The sequence below is a fragment of the Sinohyriopsis cumingii genome, chromosome 2, assembly GCF_028554795.1.
Source record: "Sinohyriopsis cumingii isolate HCF-2022 chromosome 2, ASM2855479v2, whole genome shotgun sequence".
In the NCBI taxonomy this organism is placed as follows: Eukaryota; Metazoa; Mollusca; class Bivalvia; order Unionida; family Unionidae; genus Sinohyriopsis; species Sinohyriopsis cumingii.
In genome coordinates this window covers 135,048,269-135,068,241 of record NC_142962.1, presented here as the reverse complement: position 1 = coordinate 135,068,241, position 19,973 = coordinate 135,048,269, and the positions used below count along the sequence as shown (strand labels likewise).

Here is a 19,973-nt window from a genome sequence, read left to right as displayed (position 1 = left end):
ATGTAAAATACAAGAATTATCCTCTCTTTCTCTCACTTATATAACTAAGAAATGGCATGCTGGCTTGGTTTCAGAGAACTTCACCAACTCTTCAATACTAATGGAAGCTTAACGTCTGAAAACTCCCGCCCCCCACCCCTTCATGGGTGGAAATGATGTCATCTACTTGGTTAGACCTAGCTTGCGTATTTAGATGCTACCAGATTTCAGGTGTTACCTTTGATTGACAAGCTCTGGTTTAATTGCTTCACACCTGATAAGGATAACCATGGATGTTTATGACAAAGGAATGGAGAGACTTTGCCACAGAACAAAATTTGTCAACTTCAGGTTTAAATTTGCATTACAATTTACGTTAAATTTAAATTTTCACATAAAAATATGAATCATTTTTTTAAAATTGAATTTTCTATGAAAGCTAAACAGTTAAGTTTAATTTCTAGTAATTTCCAGATTGGTGTTAGAACTAAAAACTTATTACAGTTTATTTGAAGTGTTTATCTTGATTAGCAAAATCACAATTAAACTTTAAGTTTTGTGCATTTTTGAAATTCGGTCATTTGGAATTAGCTTGTGCTTGTGTTACAGTGGTGTCAGCTAAAAGCCTGTAACTGTCCTATTCATGGATGAAATTCCTTAAAACTTTGCTGCAGTATTTAAGAGACATTGATTTGATCACAGATGGAAGTTTTGTCCATGGAGGTGAAACTGTCTAACCCTGTCAGGAATCGGGTCACAATTAATACTTTCAGTTCAGTATCCACGAGTGTAGTTCGTCTATTTTTAGAACATTTTTCCCTCTCTCATTTTGGTGGTGACAGAAGAGTTTTATTTATGCTTTATTGGTAGGGATTTAAAGGTAATTGTTTATTCTTGAGAATATGAGCTCAGGGTGTTGTTGTTGTCTGTGTGTATTTCGGCGACAGTGCACAGTGAGTAATAAGGCCTTGGTGATGATCCAGAAGTGAAATCTGTGTTCTGTTTACATGCTGTTATGTTGACAGTCCAGCATCTAAAAAAAGAGCAGGTCAACCTTTGACGAGAACTTCACCGTGAAGTCATCTTTGAAGGTATTTTAGATTAACATATGATTTGTATTGATTGTCACACAGTGGAAAGGTCAGTACTGAAAAACAAATGTAGAGAACATATAGTAAAATTAATTGTGTTCTATGTCCATATGCCTCTCTAGACGGTTTCCACGCGTTACTCTTGCCTTGTTGTGATGCTGCTTTACACGCATGCGTGGGTAATTCAAATCTGAGGTCAACAGCAGATGAATACATAGGTGTTCTGTTCTGACAGGGGCTTATACTAAAAAAAGTGAGTGTTCTAAAGAATATAACTCAGTGGATTATTAAAAAAGGGATTATACTTACCGTCTGGATACAAAGGTTAGTCTAAATAAATTTATTAATTAATAGCGTGCGGTTCGATCATCCGGCTTATACATAGGTTGGGTCGGGAATCCGGGCACTTTTTCACATCCGGGCATTTTCAGTGCATAGTTATGACCGCCGAGGTGAAAACGACCGCCATTGTTATAGGGACTTTAGGAACGTGTGGTTGACATTTGTATAACATTTTAAAATATGCCTAAGATTTAATAGGACAAATAAAGAATAATATTTATGGAAAAATATAAATTAATGAGAACTTTCAAAAATAATTAGGATCACAAGTAATATCGACTGAAAATTTCAGATTTTGATATAGTTTAATTAAAGAAAAATAGGTTTGAGAAAAAGGTGTTCAATTTACTTCAACAAAATATTTTGTTAGAAAACAAACTTACCAGGTGTATCTGTAAGATAGTTGCAAATATCAGGCCAAGTCACTTCAGGCCATTTTGTTGGGTCATTTACCCAAATATTTGCTAAAAAATTAAAATCATTAATTTCCACAACTTTGAAGTTTATGTAAATATCGTGCATTTGCATCGCTATCCAGCGTCTCTTTGTAAACGTAAGACATTGCAAGAGTGGCCAACTGATCTTATGAACCTTGCATTTATATTCATTTTATAAATGAAAAGTGTACAATACACAAACTATATAACAAACAGCCTTCAAACTGCCTTGACACTAATTGGCGTATATTGTCATGTACACATGTACGTGACACGTACCACAGGAGTCTGACGTTTTATCAATAAAGTACAGTAAATCTCTGACATGAAATCAGCTTATCTTATCGGTAATATATTCTCCTTTCCTACTGGTTTTTTTTTCTTCTCCTTCTTCTCAATCATTTTCATCATCATCATCATCATCAATATCATCATAAATAGTACATCCCTCATATAAGTATCATATTTTCTTCTCCACTATTATTTTCTGTTATGAAAAAAATATCAGTACAAACAACAGATAATTTTACCAGGTGGCAACCTCTAGAAAATCAATCAAACACAATGGATTCTAACAAAAAAGGTTTGTGACCGTAATGGTCAAAATAAAGGTTAATTCGGTGGATTGGATTCATGACATGATCGTCCGAGAGTTATGCGTACGTCACTGTCTTTTGAATGTATATGTGTAGTTTTTCAGTTTTCTTGCATTTCTGAAGCGATAAAAGACGCGTGAGAAAAGTCGAATCGAGCAGAGGGTTTTGTTGGTCACGCTTGCACTTCATGTGTTCATTTATATTACCGACAAGATGATTTCATATTATTAGAGATTTTGCCGTACTTTGTTGATAAAAAGTCAGACTCCTGTGCACGTACACACTACTATCACACTTATCAACCTAAAATATATTACGTCTTTAACAATATTCAACAGACACATTCGTGGTTTTATATCCTGCTTTTACAGAAGACTATGCATCACTTCTGAACAGAAAACAGAAATAATAAACAAAATACAGGTAAACTAAAATGATTTGCATATCGAACATAACTAACGCTACTGTACTGTTACTAAGCAATTGTTTTCACCTCCGCAATATGGCGGAAAGTAGGTCGCTATGCTTGTGACGTCATGCCGACCCAACCAATAGTTATTTGCATATTTGCATAAATGAATATTTAATGACTGGTAGGATTTCTCCATTATCCCAAGAGGGAGGACGCTTCAGCACAATTAGCGCTCTGCCGTTACAAAGAACAAAACAATGCAAAGAACAGCTTGTTGGTCTAGGTCTGAATAGGCCCAAGTCTTTGCAAGAGTACGTGGCAGCTGTGTTGTTGCATTGCATGGAGAGTTCCAGCTATGTTTACATATAACTCGTTTTTTTTTTTAATGACAGTACTCTGATGCACAAAAAAATAAAAAAGAACAACACAATTTAAACCGGAAAATCGTAAGTATCTGCCTCATTGTTCCTGCAAAGAACGCTAAGTGTTAGTTTGAGTGAGTGATCAGATTTCTTTTTTTTTTTGAGGGTGCTCTCTTCTCTTTGCAGACCAGATAGGGAGGCCCTCCTGCCCTAATTGTAAGTGTTTGCTATATTTATATTTTTCCAGTTTGGTACACTTTTTGTATATATGTATTTTTTGTTATTTTTTTTATCTTTTGTTTATATATATATATATATATATATATATATATATATATATATATATATATATATATATATATATATATATATATATTGTATTTTTTTAAAAATCTAAATATTCATCCATCACTAAAAAGGCTTCTGCTTCTTCTGCCATCCTTCGTTCTTCTTCCTCTTTCTGCCTTCTGTTTTCCTTCCTTCTAATTCTGTCTCTTTCTCTCCTTTGCTCTTGGGTTCCTGTAATTGGCTTTGAGTTTGGGGAGTTGGGTATCTGATTTTCTCGTGCAGGTTGTATTTGCTCTGCGATAACTGTTGATGATTTAGTTTGTGGAGTTTCTTCTTGTCGTTGTTGCTGGTGCTGTTGACCTTGTTGATTTGGAAATTGACAATTTTGCAATTTTACTGTTGCTTGCTGTTCTTGTATTTTTATTGTCTTTGGATTTTCTTTGGATTGTCCCTTTTTCCGTTCTAGTTGTTGTAGTGGCTTCCCTTGTTTGGGGTTTTGTTCTTTTATTTGCTCCTCTTGTTGTCTTTGTTGTTACTGTTGTACTTTTTGCCTTTGATTTGAAGTTGGTTTTTCTTGCTGCTGTTGGTTTTGTACTGTCTGTTCCATGTGGATTCATTCCTCTTCTCGTTGTTGGCTTTGTTGTTGTTGTATTATAGGTTGCCTTTCTACTCTTTGTTCATCTACTGATACTTGTTGTTGTTGTTGTCTTTGTAATCCCCTTGTTGTCTCTTGATTTTGGGGGCATTTGTGTGTTGTATGTCTGGTCTGTTGACATCTACTGCACTTTCTGTGATATATACACCCTCTGTACCATGATTTGGTCAAAAAACCATGTACGAAGAATGCTCTTTTTACTTCCATTAGCTTAGTTTTCTCTGTTTCCAGAATTCTATTGCCGTTGTATATGGAAGTCAAAGGTATTGTTTCCAGTTGTGATAAGATAACTTTTATCTTCAATTTCTCTTCAGATTTTTGGACTGTTGCCTCCAAAGGTATTTCTAATGGAATGTCAGATAGGTGTAACTCTCCAGTTTGATTTTTATCTTTCGCAGAATTGGTGTAGGTTCTTTGATTAACGCTTTTTCTCCAGCAATCTGAAATTCTCCGTAGGGTAGTACTGATTTTGTCCCCTTTGGGCACACAATAAACCCTTGACATCCCTTCTGGTTTTTTGAGTAGATTTTGTTCAAGCGGTCTGGGCATTGGACTTTAATTGCTATCATAACTGAGGCTACTCCCTTTACTCTATCTCTCGATAATCCTAACATGTCTATCTCTTGGGCTCCTTTTTTGTACATACATTCCAAAAAAGATCCATCATTTGTTTCTATCCATCTAGTGTTTAAGTATTTTTCTAATTCTCTTATCTCTTTGTTCGCTCTGTGTGTCGCCATTTTTCCTTGTGCGTCTTGTGCTTGTGAAGATATTTCCATTGTATATGTTCAATCTGTTTCTTCTCAATTTGTAAATTTTTTCATCAATGTGATTCTTGACTCTTCTGTTGAAGCATTTGTACAATGATTTGCAGGTATCTGTCTTAAAGCAGTTGACCGTTCAACTCCAGTTTTCTCAGTAATCAGATTTCGAGACAAATGCATTTGACCTTTCTTACTGAAGGCAACACATTATGATAACAATCAATGTCAGTTTAGGTGCTTGCAACAACATCGGAGGTCTCGGTTTTGATTAAATCTGGAATGCAACGTATGGGACACCTTGTTTTATTTTTCAGTTAAACTAATAACATACATTTTTAAAACGTCAAGAAACAGTTAAAATGTATAAAGTGTAAACTATATCATATATCAGCTTAATTGATTTATTGTTGAAAAATATTTACTAACTCTCCAAAGTCTCTGTGAGCTGACTCCAGAGCGTGTCACAGGGGCTCGTATCGTTGCTTAAACTTTAAGTTAAAATTGACCTTATACGAGCCCTTTGGAGCGTATCAAAATGTGCTTCTTACTGATGCCATGAAATAAATACCACGTGAGCATTTGTAAGATTGGAATGCAACAGTTTAGGCAAGGCATTGTTCTTACTTCTGATGCAAGTGGGGGGGGGGGCTAGATGCATTCGGGCTAGATGCATTCAGTTTATGTAGTGAGTTACAAACTATTAATGGACACATTCTTTTAGGCAATGTCACAATTGTGTTTTAGTATGCAGAATATGTTTCAATTTTCATGTACATAATGATATATTTAAATGGTCAAACTTAGCTACTTTGTTAAAAATGTTTAATTGCAATCATGAAAACTGACTTTTAAACATAGATTTTGTTCATATACTTATAAATTTGAATGTTCATTATATAAATGCATAAAAGTATGACATAAAGATGACAAATAATGCATTTGATTCATTAAATCATAAAAATTCATTTTTTGCCTTTTCTCCATTTGCAGTCTTTGTAGTACCAAGTTCCTTTAGGAAGGTATTTAATCTTGGCACAAGTGAGATGCACCCACTTAAACTTTAAATTGGCCCCATCACACCCTATCATGTCATCTCCATCGTCTGTATTCCAGGTTTTTTGACAGTAGCAGAAGACTCCATTGTCTTCTGAAGTACTGGCTGATGCTGCCTGTGCTAAGGTTTCAGCCTTCCTGTGTCTTCATGTCAGTAATTCTGACAGGCAGTGTTCAATCCAGAAAACTTCAAGTTTGTTCACAATGTTATCAATGAATTGTTGGTCTTTGTTGACCACATTGATAACACGTGCTTTATTGGTCCACACAACAAGTGGCAGAATGTGTTCTGGAACACATACATTTGAAGCTTGACCTGTGCATTTTAGTTATGGTCTTTCTTCAATCCATAGTTTGATACAAGACAGTAGTTAGCACTGGTGATTTCATCTACATTGGCATCCTTTAATGTATATGGACATTTTATTTCCACAACAGCATTGCCACAACATGAACATGAAAATAGAGCATCTGGAGAAGCACCGATAAACCCTTATCCATACACAGACCTAATCCAGTCCTTGTAATTTTCACATCTGATGTTGTGTAGATATGGCAGCTGTGTAGTGTTGAAGAGCAGTAGCTTCATGCAAATGCCCCCATTGCACTGGCTTACTTTTCAGTTCTTGCTGTACAGGGTTGCAAATTCTTTTAATTAATGAAGGAGCAGGACAGTCCATATTGGTGTGCAGTACACTATATGCCACAGAATCTGTTATTCTACAGGTTCTTTGCTAGTGCCATACCAATGAATTTGACTGATTTTTGATGCACTCCATTAAGTACTCCTTTTCACTGGCACTGACTGACAGTTCACATTATTTGTTTACACTTTTCCACTAATTCTTCTGTTGTAAGATTAATGCTGTCTGGGTCGTATAAAGATATCAGGGGCATTGGTAAGCATCTTACTGACATTTGTTTGTCTTTACTTGCAAAGTGATGAGCTGTTTCTTTGAATGTGCTTAGTCCAATAGGCTTGTGTAGGACGCTTTCTAAGCTCTGAATGGATCCCAGCTGTTCTGAAACTAGTGGTGTTGGAGTTGGTGGATTTCGTGTGCAAATGCTTTCTATTAGCCTCATCTTTGCTTCATCCTTGTAAAATTTTATTGATGTATCTGGTGCTGGTGTTACAGACTTAACAAAACACTCTGTTTGCATGGTTTCTCTGTGCATGCTAGGCATGTGTATCCATTGCGAACTGCAGCAAAGCAGAATATATTAACCTCTCTTGTTTCTGTGTAATGATGAGAAAGCTGCATTGTAAATATTTGCAAATCATTAAAGTTTTAAACAATAATAATAAAGGGATTAAAATAATAGTTTAATGGCCATCAGTTTGATTACTACACAAGTATTACCCAACTAGAATATGACAACTCTAATGTTTATATAACATCTAAAAAAAATGGATACTCAGCCATGCAATCACAATGTGCTGTAATGACACTTCCTTCACTGGTAACAGCAACCCATGGATGATACAGGTCATCTGTCACTCTCCGTGATGGCTTGACATCAGCCTTCAACACAAAATTTGTGCTTTTCTCAGGCTGCATATACTGTTTGCACCCATCCTGATAGTAAAAAGTTGTGTGCCTCAAGACTTCTGTAGTTTTTCATTGCCTCTCTGGTGTACATTCCAGGCAAAAAAAAGGAAAAAATAATTGTAAACACAGTATGGATAAACGTACATAGGTTGAAAAATACACAGCTTTTAGTGCTTATTAATCAAGGTTTAATAGGACAATTAAAGAATAATAAAAATGGAAAAATATAAATTTATGAGAACTTTATTTTAAAAAATTTAGGATCACAGTTAATACCGACCGAAAATTTCAAATTTTGATATAGTTTACTTAAAGAAAATAAAATAGGCGTAAGAAACAGCTGTACAATTACTTCAACATAATATGTTGTTAAAAAAACAAACTTACCAGGTGTATCTGTAAGATAGTTGCAAACGTCAGGCCATGTCACTTCAGGCCATTTTGTTGGGTTATATACCCAAATATCTGCTGTAAATTTATATGGACAACCATTGATTTCCACAACTTTTAAGTTTCTGTAAATATCGTGCATTAGCATCGCTATACAGGGTCTCTTTGTAACTGTATGACATTGCAAAAATGGCCAACTGATCTTATGATCCTTGCATTTATATTCGTCAACTTATAAATGAAATGTGTACAATATACAAACTATATAACAAACACAGCCTTCAAACTGTCTTGAAACCAAGTGGCATATAGTGTACTGCCAACCTTATCAACCTAAAATATATTACGTCTATAAAAATATTCGACACACATTCATGGTTTTATATCCTGCTTGTAAAGAAGATTATGCAGCACTTCTGAACAGAAAACAGAAATAATAAACAAAATATAGGTAAACTAAAACGGTTTGCAATATCGAGCATAACTAACGCTACCGTTCTGTTACTAAGCAATTGTTTTCATTTCCGCAATATGGCGGAAAGTAGGTAGCTAAGCTTGAGACGTCATGCCGACCCAACCTATAGAAATCGACATGTTTTTGATTGATTGGATTTACGTCGCGTGTGCCCAGAAGGGCATGTGCGACGGGGCTTATTCCCGCACAATGGGATGCTAAATGTTCCTGGGGGAAGGAATTAGTGCCACATCCCCCAGGCGTTTATGTGCTCAAGGAGCTCTGCTAATTTAGCCGTCAGGTCGTAGGATTATATGTGTCTCTAACGATTTGAATAAAGGGCTTTCATGAGTGGGAATGGGCCCAACACACACTCATGTTAACAATGAGTTGATTTCAGTCCGTATTTTCTGTACCAGCTGTCGACCCAAGCAGTATGTAACGCCTGTTGCGATTTGTCGTAACGATGACGTCACATCGGGATACCTAGCTTTAGGTTATGATGTCCCTGTAGAAATAATATTTACATCTGTATATATTTTATTTCTTTCAGAGGCATATTAGCTGCAATAATACACTTGTACATCATAGTGAAAAAAATATCAAAGAAAAATTGCATTTTTATTTTGTTTTTCAAGTTTTTTGAAAAAAAAATTCTATTTAAAGTTGTAGTGTTATGCTATTTCATAAGAAAGATTTGTTTCCCGTAGATTAAACTATTTCAGTGAAATGTTTCTTAGTTTAATTTTCCGTTAGATTAATTCTTCCTAACATGATATTAGAATGTATATTATGTACAGGCACTTGATTCCGGGGTACCAATTGGTGAGTGTACACATTAGTTCACCCCGGAATCAGGTGCCTGTGATATTATGGTAAACAAGTTTTTTACATTGCCGTTGCCATTGCAGAAATCTTGGTCATGGTGTTTCCCACAAATGAAACCTTAAAGAAATCCAGCTCTTGAACTGGAGCGCTGACTTGAGCAGCTAACACTCACTCCAGGGTCACAAACTTGTGGCAATATATGGCATTAGTTAAATTGAACATTTTCATTGAGTTTTCTTTGATTTAAATTATAGTACATGAATTGTATTTTTTTGTAATATTTCGTAATCAGTACATATTGTCAGTGGTATTGGCCCAGTTGATGACATCAGGATCTCAAAACAAGCATGTGGTTGCAAGAAGAATGGCACCATAGATCATCAATGGGCATGAAGTTAGGGCAGTAGATGACATTTAGAAGCTTTCATATACTCTATTGAAATGGTAAAATATTTACATATTACTGTTGTACTGGAGTCTGGCTATGGGGCTATTTTATTATTAAATATTTTTTAGATCATAAATACAGTTGTTGTTTTTGTGGGGTTTAACGCCATTTTTCAGCACACAATAGGCTATACATGGCGGCCAGTATTAATGGTGGAGGAAGAACCCGGGAAAACCCCGGAAAGAACCACCGACCCACGAGAAGCTACTGGCAAGCTTTCTCACATACCCGCATTGGCTGAATCTGAGACTCAGACCGGTGCAGACAGAGGTGAGATGGCAGTGATCCATAACTAAGAGAGCTTTAGACCACTCTGCCACTCAGGGCCCCAATACAGTTGTTATGGAGCTCTAAGAAAAAATTGAATATATGATTTAAAATATTTGTTGTATCAAAAATTAATTTAATATTTAACTTTTATGATATCAAATATTCAGGCTGAATATATAACAAAAGTCTAATCGATTAAAACAGTAGAATATTTTGATGTTAAATAATGCACATGATATTTTTAATTAAAAAAGTTAGATTTATAAAAAAGAAAATTAATGTTTGATATCAAGTATTTTGCTTCTGTATATTAAAAAATCATTTTTTATGTACAAAATTTACATAACTCTTTTCCCCAGACTACTGACTCCGCTTCATTTTGTATATATGTATTAGGGTTTAACCTCAACACAATACACATTATATGGTGACAGTTTATTGTTAAGTTCAAAAGTAAATTGCAAAAGACCATTGGAACATAAACACTTCTAAATAAATGTTAACATATAGTAATCCAAGTGAAATAAATAATGGTAAAGATGCTCAAATTCTGTAAAAGGTATAGAATATAGAAAACAGATAAAGACAGAAAATATAAAACACCCTTGAGTGAGATGAATTTTTACTTGTAATTACAAACTGTTTTTAAGGCATTGAAGAGCTTCAAAGGTTATTCATTATTCAGAGTAAAATGTTCTCCATTTAGAAGGAATTTTGACATACAGCTATAAAGCAGAGTTTTGGTATATTATATGAAATCTTTTGCCTACCATTATATATATTTATAGAGACAGAGAGTGAAAGAAAGTTACAAATATACATCTGACAGTGGAAATTGCTATCCCTCAGAGCAAGGGAATGGATGCTGTAACCTGTGGATGTGGGATTGAATCTCATTAGATTACAAATTAGAAAATTTCGAACCTGTACAATAACATTCTGTCTCCATACATATATTTAAATCTTCACTTTGTATTATCATGCATCCACCAGTAGGAACCAGGGAAAGCACTTTCCGCTCTGTCAAGTGTATGTTTGCAACCCTCTATAATAATAACCTTGTCATACCGTGATTTCTGTGATAAGAATATGGAGTGACTGTGTACTAGGAATTAATTACTGTCAAGTGTATGTTTGCAACCCTCTATAATAATAACCTTGTCATACCATGATTTCTGTGATAAGAATATGGAGTGACTGTGTACTAGGAATTAATTACTGTCAAGTGTATGTTTGCAACCCTCTATAAAAATAACCTTGTCATACCATGATTTCTGTGATAAGAATATGGAGTGACTGTGTACTAGGAATTAATTACTGTCAAGTGTATGTTTGCAACCCTCTATAATAATAACCTTGTCATACCGTGATTTCTGTGATAAGAATATGGAGTGACTGTGTACTAGGAATTAATTACTGTCAAGTGCATGTTTGCAACCCTCTATAATAATAACCTTGTCATACCATGATTTCTGTGATAAGAATATGGAGTGACTGTGTACTATGAATTAATTACTGTCAAGTGTATGTTTGCAACCCTCTATAATAATAACCTTGTCATACCATGATTTCTGTGATAAGAATATGGAGTGACTGTGTACTAGGAATTAATTACTGTCAAGTGCATGTTTGCAACCCTCTATAATAATAACCTTGTCATACCGTGATTTCTGTGATAAGAATATGGAGTGACTGTGTACTAGGAATTAATTACTGTCAAGTGTATGTTTGCAACCCTCTATAATAATAACCTTGTCATACCATGATTTCTGTGATAAGAATATGGAGTGACTGTGTACTAGGAATTAATTACTGTCAAGTGTATGTTTGCAACCCTCTATAATAATAACCTTGTCATACCGTGATTTCTGTGATAAGAATATGGAGTGACTGTGTACTAGGAATTAATTACTGTCAAGTGCATGTTTGCAACCCTCAATAATAATAACCTTGTCATACCGTGATTTCAGTCATAAGAATATGGAGTGACTGTGTACTAGGAATTAATTACTGTCAAGTGTATGTTTGCAACCCTCTATAATAATAACCTTGTCATACTGTGATTTCTGTGATAAGAATATGGAGTGACTGTGTACTAGGAATTAATTACTGTCAAGTGTATGTTTGCAACCCTCTATAATAATAACCTTGTCATACCATGATTTCTGTGATAAGAATATGAAGTGACTGTGTACTAGGAATTAATTACTGTCAAGTGCATGTTTGCAACCCTCTATAATAATAACCTTGTCATACCGTGATTTCAGTCATAAGAATATGGAGTGACTGTGTACTAGGAATTAATTACTGTCAAGTGCATGTTTGCAACCCTCTATAATAATAACCTTGTCATACCGTGATTTCAGTCATAAGACTATGGAGTGACTGTGTACTAGGAATTAATTACTGTCAAGTGCATGTTTGCAACCCTCTATAATAATAACCTTGTCATACCGTGATTTCAGTCATAAGAATATGGAGTGACTGTGTACTAGGAATTAATTACTGTCAAGTGTATGTTTGCAACCCTCTATAATAATAACCTTGTCATACCATGATTTCTGTGATAAGAATATGGAGTGACTGTGTACAAGGAATTAATTACTGTCAAGTGCATGTTTGCAACCCTCTATAATAATAACCTTGTCATACCGTGATTTCAGTCATAAGAATATGGAGTGACTGTGTACTAGGAATTAATTACTGTCAAGTGCATGTTTGCAACCCTCTATAATAATAACCTTGTCATACCGTGATTTCAGTCATAAGACTATGGAGTGACTGTGTACTAGGAATTAATTACTGTCAAGTGTATGTTTGCAACCCTCTATAATAATAACCTTGTCATACCATGATTTCTGTGATAAGAATATGGAGTGACTGTGTACTAGGAATTAATTACTGGGTCAGTAAGTGGGTGTGTCTGCTATGTACAAATACCTGTATTAGCAACTTTTGTATCATCCTTTTGGGGGGGGGATGTGTATTTAGTTGATGAGGTTTAGGCATTGGTGTGTGCAGACAAAGCAGTGGGTGCTTCCTTTATTTCACCTTTACCTGATGATGAAGGTGTATTTGTAGTTAAGAAAGGTACATAACTCTTCTCAAATTAATGATTTGTCAGCACGCCTGTCTTTTGAGGATGACCTTAGTACTGGTACTCAGTTTAAGAGTAACACACTAAAAGCTGCAAGTGTAGATTTACTCGAAACAAATAATTATAATATGTACCAAGTTTCATAGTAATTTTAAGAAATGCTGTACAAACTGGAATTGCCAGAAACAAATGCATTAGGTTACAAGACAAGATAGTCAGTAACTCTTAAAAAAATTGCAACTGCAATGCAATTTGTTTGTATGTGCATCATTAGGTGAACACTGCAGGACTAGTTGTGTTAATGTGAGTGTCATACCCTGCATTGCATTCAGTTACAACACAGCAGTGGTAATAACTCTAAGGCAATTTTGTGTGAGGAAGGTGATTTGTTGGTATGTGCTCTTTCAGGTCATGGCCATGATAATATTACCAAGATTTGAGTGCATCAAAATGGCAGGATTAAATACACAAAAAGTGGTCAATCATTTGTACAAGGCAGAAACGACAGTATATTAAGGAAACATTTCAGTAGCATGGTGTTTTGTCTCTGTGCCTTTTCAGGACATAACCATAATATTTACAAGTTTTGATAATCCATCAGAATCGGGGACTGGTTGCACTAATGAGATTGTCATATATTGTTGCAAAACATGACGGCCAATGACTATAAAAAATTACAGGTGCAAAGTTATTTGTTGATATATTCATCTTCATGTGATAGCCAAAATATTTTACCAAATTTCATAGTAATACATAAAAACTGGAACTAGTGCTAATGATAACAGAAGGAAGGGTAGACAGACAGGAGGTTGGATGACTCGAGGAATGATTTATTCCTCCCCTGCAGAAGTATAAATATGTTATCAATAAATCACCGTTAATCCAATGGGATAGTTTTGTGGTTTGTCTATAGGGATAAATCTTTGTATGTGGTGAATATTTTTATTAAAAAAAATACATTTCAATTAAACAAATTGTTAATATAAAATCACTTTTTTAAATTTAAAATACATTTTGTAAATTTAAAAAAAATGCATTTTTTAAATGTAAAAGTATTGAATAAATAGTAAAATGGAACCCATATGTGCCAGTTGCTGGTCAGAACCAGTTAGTAGTACATGTATTAACATGTAATACATGCGAATTTTAATACAAGACATAAAACATTAAGTAATCAACTCAAGATCAGTATAAGAGGCATAGATAACATTTAAGACTATAATAATACATGAGCTACACAGACATGTTGATTAAACATTGCAATACCCTTAAAGCCATTACAAGGTTTACTTTCAGTGGTTGCTGGCTGTAGTCAAGATTTAGGGGGCAACAATTTTAAGGCCAACATATAAGGAAATAAGGAATTCAAAATAACAGGTTATATTGATTGCATAATGAAAAGATTATGAACAGGATGTATACATCATTGACATCCATACAAAACAGATACAATATCCACTGACAACTTGAGCTGAGTACCATTAGAAAATGTTGGTACCACAGTGTACAGTGGTATTCCTGAACATACCATACCATACTTGCCAAACAAGAAAATATTTAGTGTACTTAAGAAATTACATAAAATTTAATTCGAAAACAATTTACTGCTCTCCTTCAAGTCTTAGGATGATTTGCAGTCTTACAAAGGAATATATGTACTGTAACTTAACACATTAACCTGCACTTGAAAATAACTAAATAATAAGATTTTATATTTAAAAAATCTGACATTTTCAATAGAATTGGATTTGTCGCAAATATCTTTCACAACTTCTGACTGTGGCATTAGTGACAATATCAAACATGTGATTATAACATCATAAATATAATTATATTGTAATATTCAAAATTAATTTTGCCATGAAAAAAGAAACCATGCTGTCAACATTATTAAATGTGTTACAAGATTGCTCTGTAATTTCCATACATTCCATACTGACAATCCCCCCCCAAAAAAATAAGCAGTATACTGGCAATGCTGCATACATTTACTGACAACCATACAAACAAGATACATAATTTACATACAGTCATTCACACAAGATGCATAATTCCCTGACTACCATACATACAAGATACATAATTCAGTGACAACCATACAGATACATAATTCAGTGACAGTCAGATAAAACTACAAACATGTGAGCATTATCATTAGGGATTAGTTCTCTACAGAACTTTTATTAGCAATATATATATATATATATATATATATATATATATATATATATAATATTCCTCATCCTTATTCTGGGAATACATTATGAGTTTGCCATGTATTTGGTTGTTGTTGCTGTTGTAGGGTTTAGCGCCATTTTTCAGCACACAATAGGCTATACATGGCGGCCAGTATTAATGGTGGAGGAAAAACCTGGGAAAACTCCGGAAAGAACCACCGACCCACGAGAAGCTACTGGCAGGCTTTCTCACATACCCACATTAGCCGAATCTGAGATTCGAACCCACGCAGACAGAGGTGAGTAGGCAGTGATCCGTAACGGAGAGCGCTTTAGATCACTCGGCCACTCGGGGCCCTGTCTTGTATTTGGTATTGCATGTAACTCTGCAATGTACTCATTTGAAAAATACTTGACATAGTCTTAAATAAGAATGATCGATTTATGCAATGACTGGTTCCATTAGGTAACTGGTGGATTTTTTCTAGAGCCAGACTACTTTTTGATGCTTTTACTAGTTACTTCAGTTTGTTCCTAATTTGCATATATTGTCTTTATGTACTGAAGAATTTACTGCAATTTAGGTATTTCATTTATACATTCATTTAATTTTTCCCATTGAAATAGATGGAATTTTTTATAAATTTAAGTAAGACATCGCTAGGATCATCAAGTTAATTTTCCTACATCTACATACATCTATGTCATGAAAACTTCAATAAATAAGTACAACTGTATGTGCTGTATGGACATGCATAAGGGATACTTTTGTAGGATCTACAGTGAATGAAAACACATGGTGGCTAAACAGTATTTCTTTAATTAAAATATTACTAATCAAAGGTTCTGTTAACAAACATTTTTTTTCAATTGTAAATGATTTAGTTTAAATAAAAGGTTGTCCTCATCGGTAAATCAATCTAATGTATAATGTTGTCATCATATAATTATATCTTTTTGTACCTGGTGCATAACATAGGCTGGAACCCATTACATGCCAGCTTCCTTTGCCCAGTGCATGTTAATTTACATGTTTACCAATTTTGTAAATGTTCACAGGTCATAAACTGAACTAAAGCTGTTGACACATGTAAGCATTGCAACCTTACCTGTGAAGGATGCTCACTATAGCACTTATTATAACTTGTAGATAATCCTAAATTAAACTGATGTTGATCTCATATCCAACATGGCCAGACTGGCAGCCATTTTGAAAATTCTTGTTATTGCTATTCCACTGGAACTGCTAGTCATATCAACATTTGGTGTTCACTTAAAGTTTTTTTGTATGACTTTGTAATGGTTTGTATATGAAAATGGTTCCAGTCTGACATCTAACATAGCTAAAATCATATCCTTCTTAAAAATCTTGATTTAGCAACTGTTTCTAGGGGCACTGGGTGGCTGAGTGGTCTAAAACAATTGCCTTTACTGATCAGTGACATCTCACCCTGTCTGCGTGGATTTTGAGTCTCAGGCTCAATGTGGGTACGTGAGAAAACTTCCCATTGGTCTGTGGTTTTTCTGGGTTCTTCCTCCACCAGTTATACTGGCCACCATATACCGGTATAGCGTATTTTGTGCTGAAAAATGGCATTAAACCCACAACAACTACTACTGCTGCACCTCCTAATCAGATGGTGTCTTTTTAATAACAGTACATTGTAAGTATGTATATTTACCTTATGTTATCTCTGTATTACCATTATCATTTACGTACCTTATGAAATAGTTTTATCTGTTTTTTTCTAGTATGCTGCAGGGTAGAGAGCAAGCTGCAGCAAATGCAAAATCAATGAAGCATTAAACATGTCATAGTAACCTACATTTCAGATTTTTTTTGCAGTATATCGTAGCTTATAAGTCAAGTCCAAACTGCAAACAGCATAAACCCTGATCTACCATCACATAATATGCTGGCAAATCATGGTTTGTATTATTTGGTCTACTGATTACTCTTTTCAAAAAATACAGAGACCCAGATCTATAAGTACACTATGCAGCTGCAGTTCAGGTCTGCTCTGTTTGCAGTTGACTCAACCTGTGAGTGAGTATATATGGTAGCCATCACTATGTACCAGGTAAATTATCTGAAAATCAACTTTATATAAAATAACTTGACCATATAAAGTGGATCATACACCTTCTTTGCATATCATGTTGGCTGTAAAGACGTATGTTGAGTTTATTAAGTATACCAGAGGTGGATTAAGGTCCTTATAGATCTACCTGTACACACTGAAAGCAGTCCTTCAGGTGCCCTTTATGTGTGTATAATTTATTATAGCTATATCATGCTAAGTATTAGATGGTATAGAGGTGGTTTGTTTATATCAACTGAGGGGAAGGGGGGCAGGCCATGTTTCCTCCCACCCCATCTTAATTTGTACCGAACTTAGACTGCGAAAATAGATCAAACTTTATGACATTAAACAAATTTGTGACTGGAAATTCATCTTGGAAAATTGTGATGAAATTAACTGCTACTTGATAACAGTAGTACAGTTTGATCTTCCATTACCAACTTAAGTGGAATGTTCAGCATTAATATTACATTAGGTATGTGCTTGATTGAGGGTTTGAAAATTTGGCCATTGTTGTTTACTAACTGAACTCCTCCTCTTTTGTATAACATTAGTTTACATGTTCTCCCAGAGCTTTAGAAAGTAAAGAATAATTATCTCTGCTGTAAAATTTTTGCAAGCATGATAAGGAAATGTTTGACTTTTAACCATCTTTAATTGGTTACAGTTATTTCTGGGTGAAAATCCTTCATCATAAACACATTTATTTATGTATTTATTTCTTTGATACAGAAAGCAAAATAGCATTATTACATAACATGCTATATTTCAAATTAGAGGTATTTTATTAGAGCAATATTAGTTTATTTTTGGCAATCATCAGAATTTATATTGTATATCTTTATTTGTGAGTATAATTCCAAATTTTAAAACTCGATAAGTTATGTAATTATTTCTAGCAAAATTTCATTTTTACAATCATAATTAGTATTGGTTTTGTGTCTAGTGAAAAATCCTCATTACAGACAGTGCAGTTGTACATATTACATTGGTATTGAACTAAGTAACATAGATAGAAAGTTTGATTTCCATGAATAAAATGGTTCGGGAAAAATTGGCGAAGTCATTAAATGAAATGTTCTTGATGAAAGAGTCATCAAGACTCCTTATTTGGCTCCAACCCTGCCCCAAACCCGCAAAGGTAGATTGGGATTCAAACGTTGTTTTCACATCTACATTGATTCTTCCATGATGACCCATTTACAGACTTGTCCATCCCTTCCTTTTGCAGAGTTTTAGCAAATTTTGCCAGAAACCTTGTATCAATGAAAAGACACCTCTCCCTTTCGAAACATTGGTTAGAAGGTACACAGTGGGTGTAACATGAGCGCTGTGGTCATGCTATTATTTTAAACTTTTTTTTTGTACTGGTGTAGAAATAGGTTTGAGATTGAGAGGTTACTTAATACATGTATAAACGGACAAATAATGTCTTAATAGTCCCTGTTTCTTTTTAAGAAATGAAGGAGTAAGCTATGTTTTTTTTTAACATGTGTGTCAGAGCCCCAGTTCCTATAGGTGAAACCATTTGGCTGACTCTAACCCCATCCACTGTCCTATGTCAAAATTCTTAGCCTTGGAAGTTTTTGAATAATTTAAATAAAACTCTTAAAATTGGGAAAATAAATGTTGTAAAGCTTTTCACAAAAATTTTTCTATAAACAAAAGATGGTGCTATTTCAGCATTGTATTTGTCACTGAAGATGCCGATGTTGTAGGGATAAATGCAGAGTAAAGAATCTCTTCAAATGAAAAATGGTCAGCTTTTTAAATTTGTGGATATCAAAGATGACATAGTTGATAATATAGTGTAAAGCGCAATTTGAATCATTTGTTTCTACAAGGTATTGATAATGCCTGCCTTCAGGCCGTCTTGATTTGCTATTCCACAAGCTAGAAAGTTTAAGTAATAGGTAGATCGGTATGTAATGCAAGATTTTTGGTGCATGATTTTAAATAAAGTTACCATATATATATATATATTTGTGCATAAGTTGAGTCAAACTGCAAAAAACAAAGATCCTGATCTGTCATAACATAATGCATATGCAGATCAGGGTCTCAGTTCTACATTATACAAATGTGCAGATCTTGTTATTTGCAGTTTGCAGTTGGACTCAACTTATAAGTGTGTATTTAGAGTATTCATTAAAAATTCACAATTGTGAAAATGATACTTGCTCAGAATTATTAGGAAAACAAGTTAGTTGAATCATTGATTTAATGGCAGAGAAAAGTCCATTAATAATTATTAGAGGTTGGCATTCTATTAAAGTACAGTACAAAAGTCAAAGTGCTGCAGACCCAAATATTTTTGTTTGAGGTTTTGGTAGTTTCTATGGTTGCAGACATGAGAATGTGTTATGCAAGGACAGAGCGAGCTGTCTGAGTAATGCCCAGCATTCTTTGTTTGAATCATCAGAGTTTGTGTTTTATTTGATTTATATATGTAATTGTGTGAGTTTAAAGAATGTCTGTTTAATTAAAACTTTATTTTAAAATTATTTCAAGGATTAAGAGACCAGGAGAAAATTATAGATTATTTTATGTTACAACATACTGTAAACATTGCTACTAAATTGTGTGGTATCCTGATGAAAGAAATAATAGTTTGTATTGTGAAATTTAATTTCCCACTTCTGTCACATCTTTTACAAATATGTGTATTTGCTGCTGGGGTGTTTTTTGTCAATGTG

General features: G+C 34.3%; 2 protein-coding genes across 6 annotated transcripts in view; one reads left to right on the top strand and one right to left on the bottom strand.

The window, feature by feature from the left end:
* LOC149805889 (uncharacterized) overlaps positions 1 to 2,991 on the bottom strand; it is a 28,627-nt gene extending 25,636 nt beyond the window's left edge. The window contains exon 1 of the mRNA XM_089950643.1: positions 1,796 to 2,991. Within this exon, the coding sequence (XP_089806769.1) occupies positions 1,796 to 1,940 (145 nt within the window). The 5' untranslated portion in view covers positions 1,941 to 2,991. The remainder of the gene's footprint in view (positions 1 to 1,795) is intronic.
* A 31-nt stretch (positions 2,992 to 3,022) lies between these two features.
* LOC149805888 (long-chain-fatty-acid--CoA ligase 1-like) overlaps positions 3,023 to 19,973 on the top strand; it is a 109,016-nt gene continuing 92,065 nt past the window's right edge. Inside the window, exons 1-2 of one of the 5 annotated variants that reach the window (XM_089950641.1) lie at positions 3,038 to 3,303; positions 3,406 to 3,435. Coding sequence is in view for 1 of the 5 variants with exons in the window: in XM_089950637.1 (XP_089806763.1) it covers positions 3,032 to 3,168 (137 nt within the window). In the remaining 4 variants the exon portion in view is untranslated. The other 4 variants (XM_089950637.1, XM_089950639.1, XM_089950640.1 and 1 more) reach the window with 4 other exon arrangements.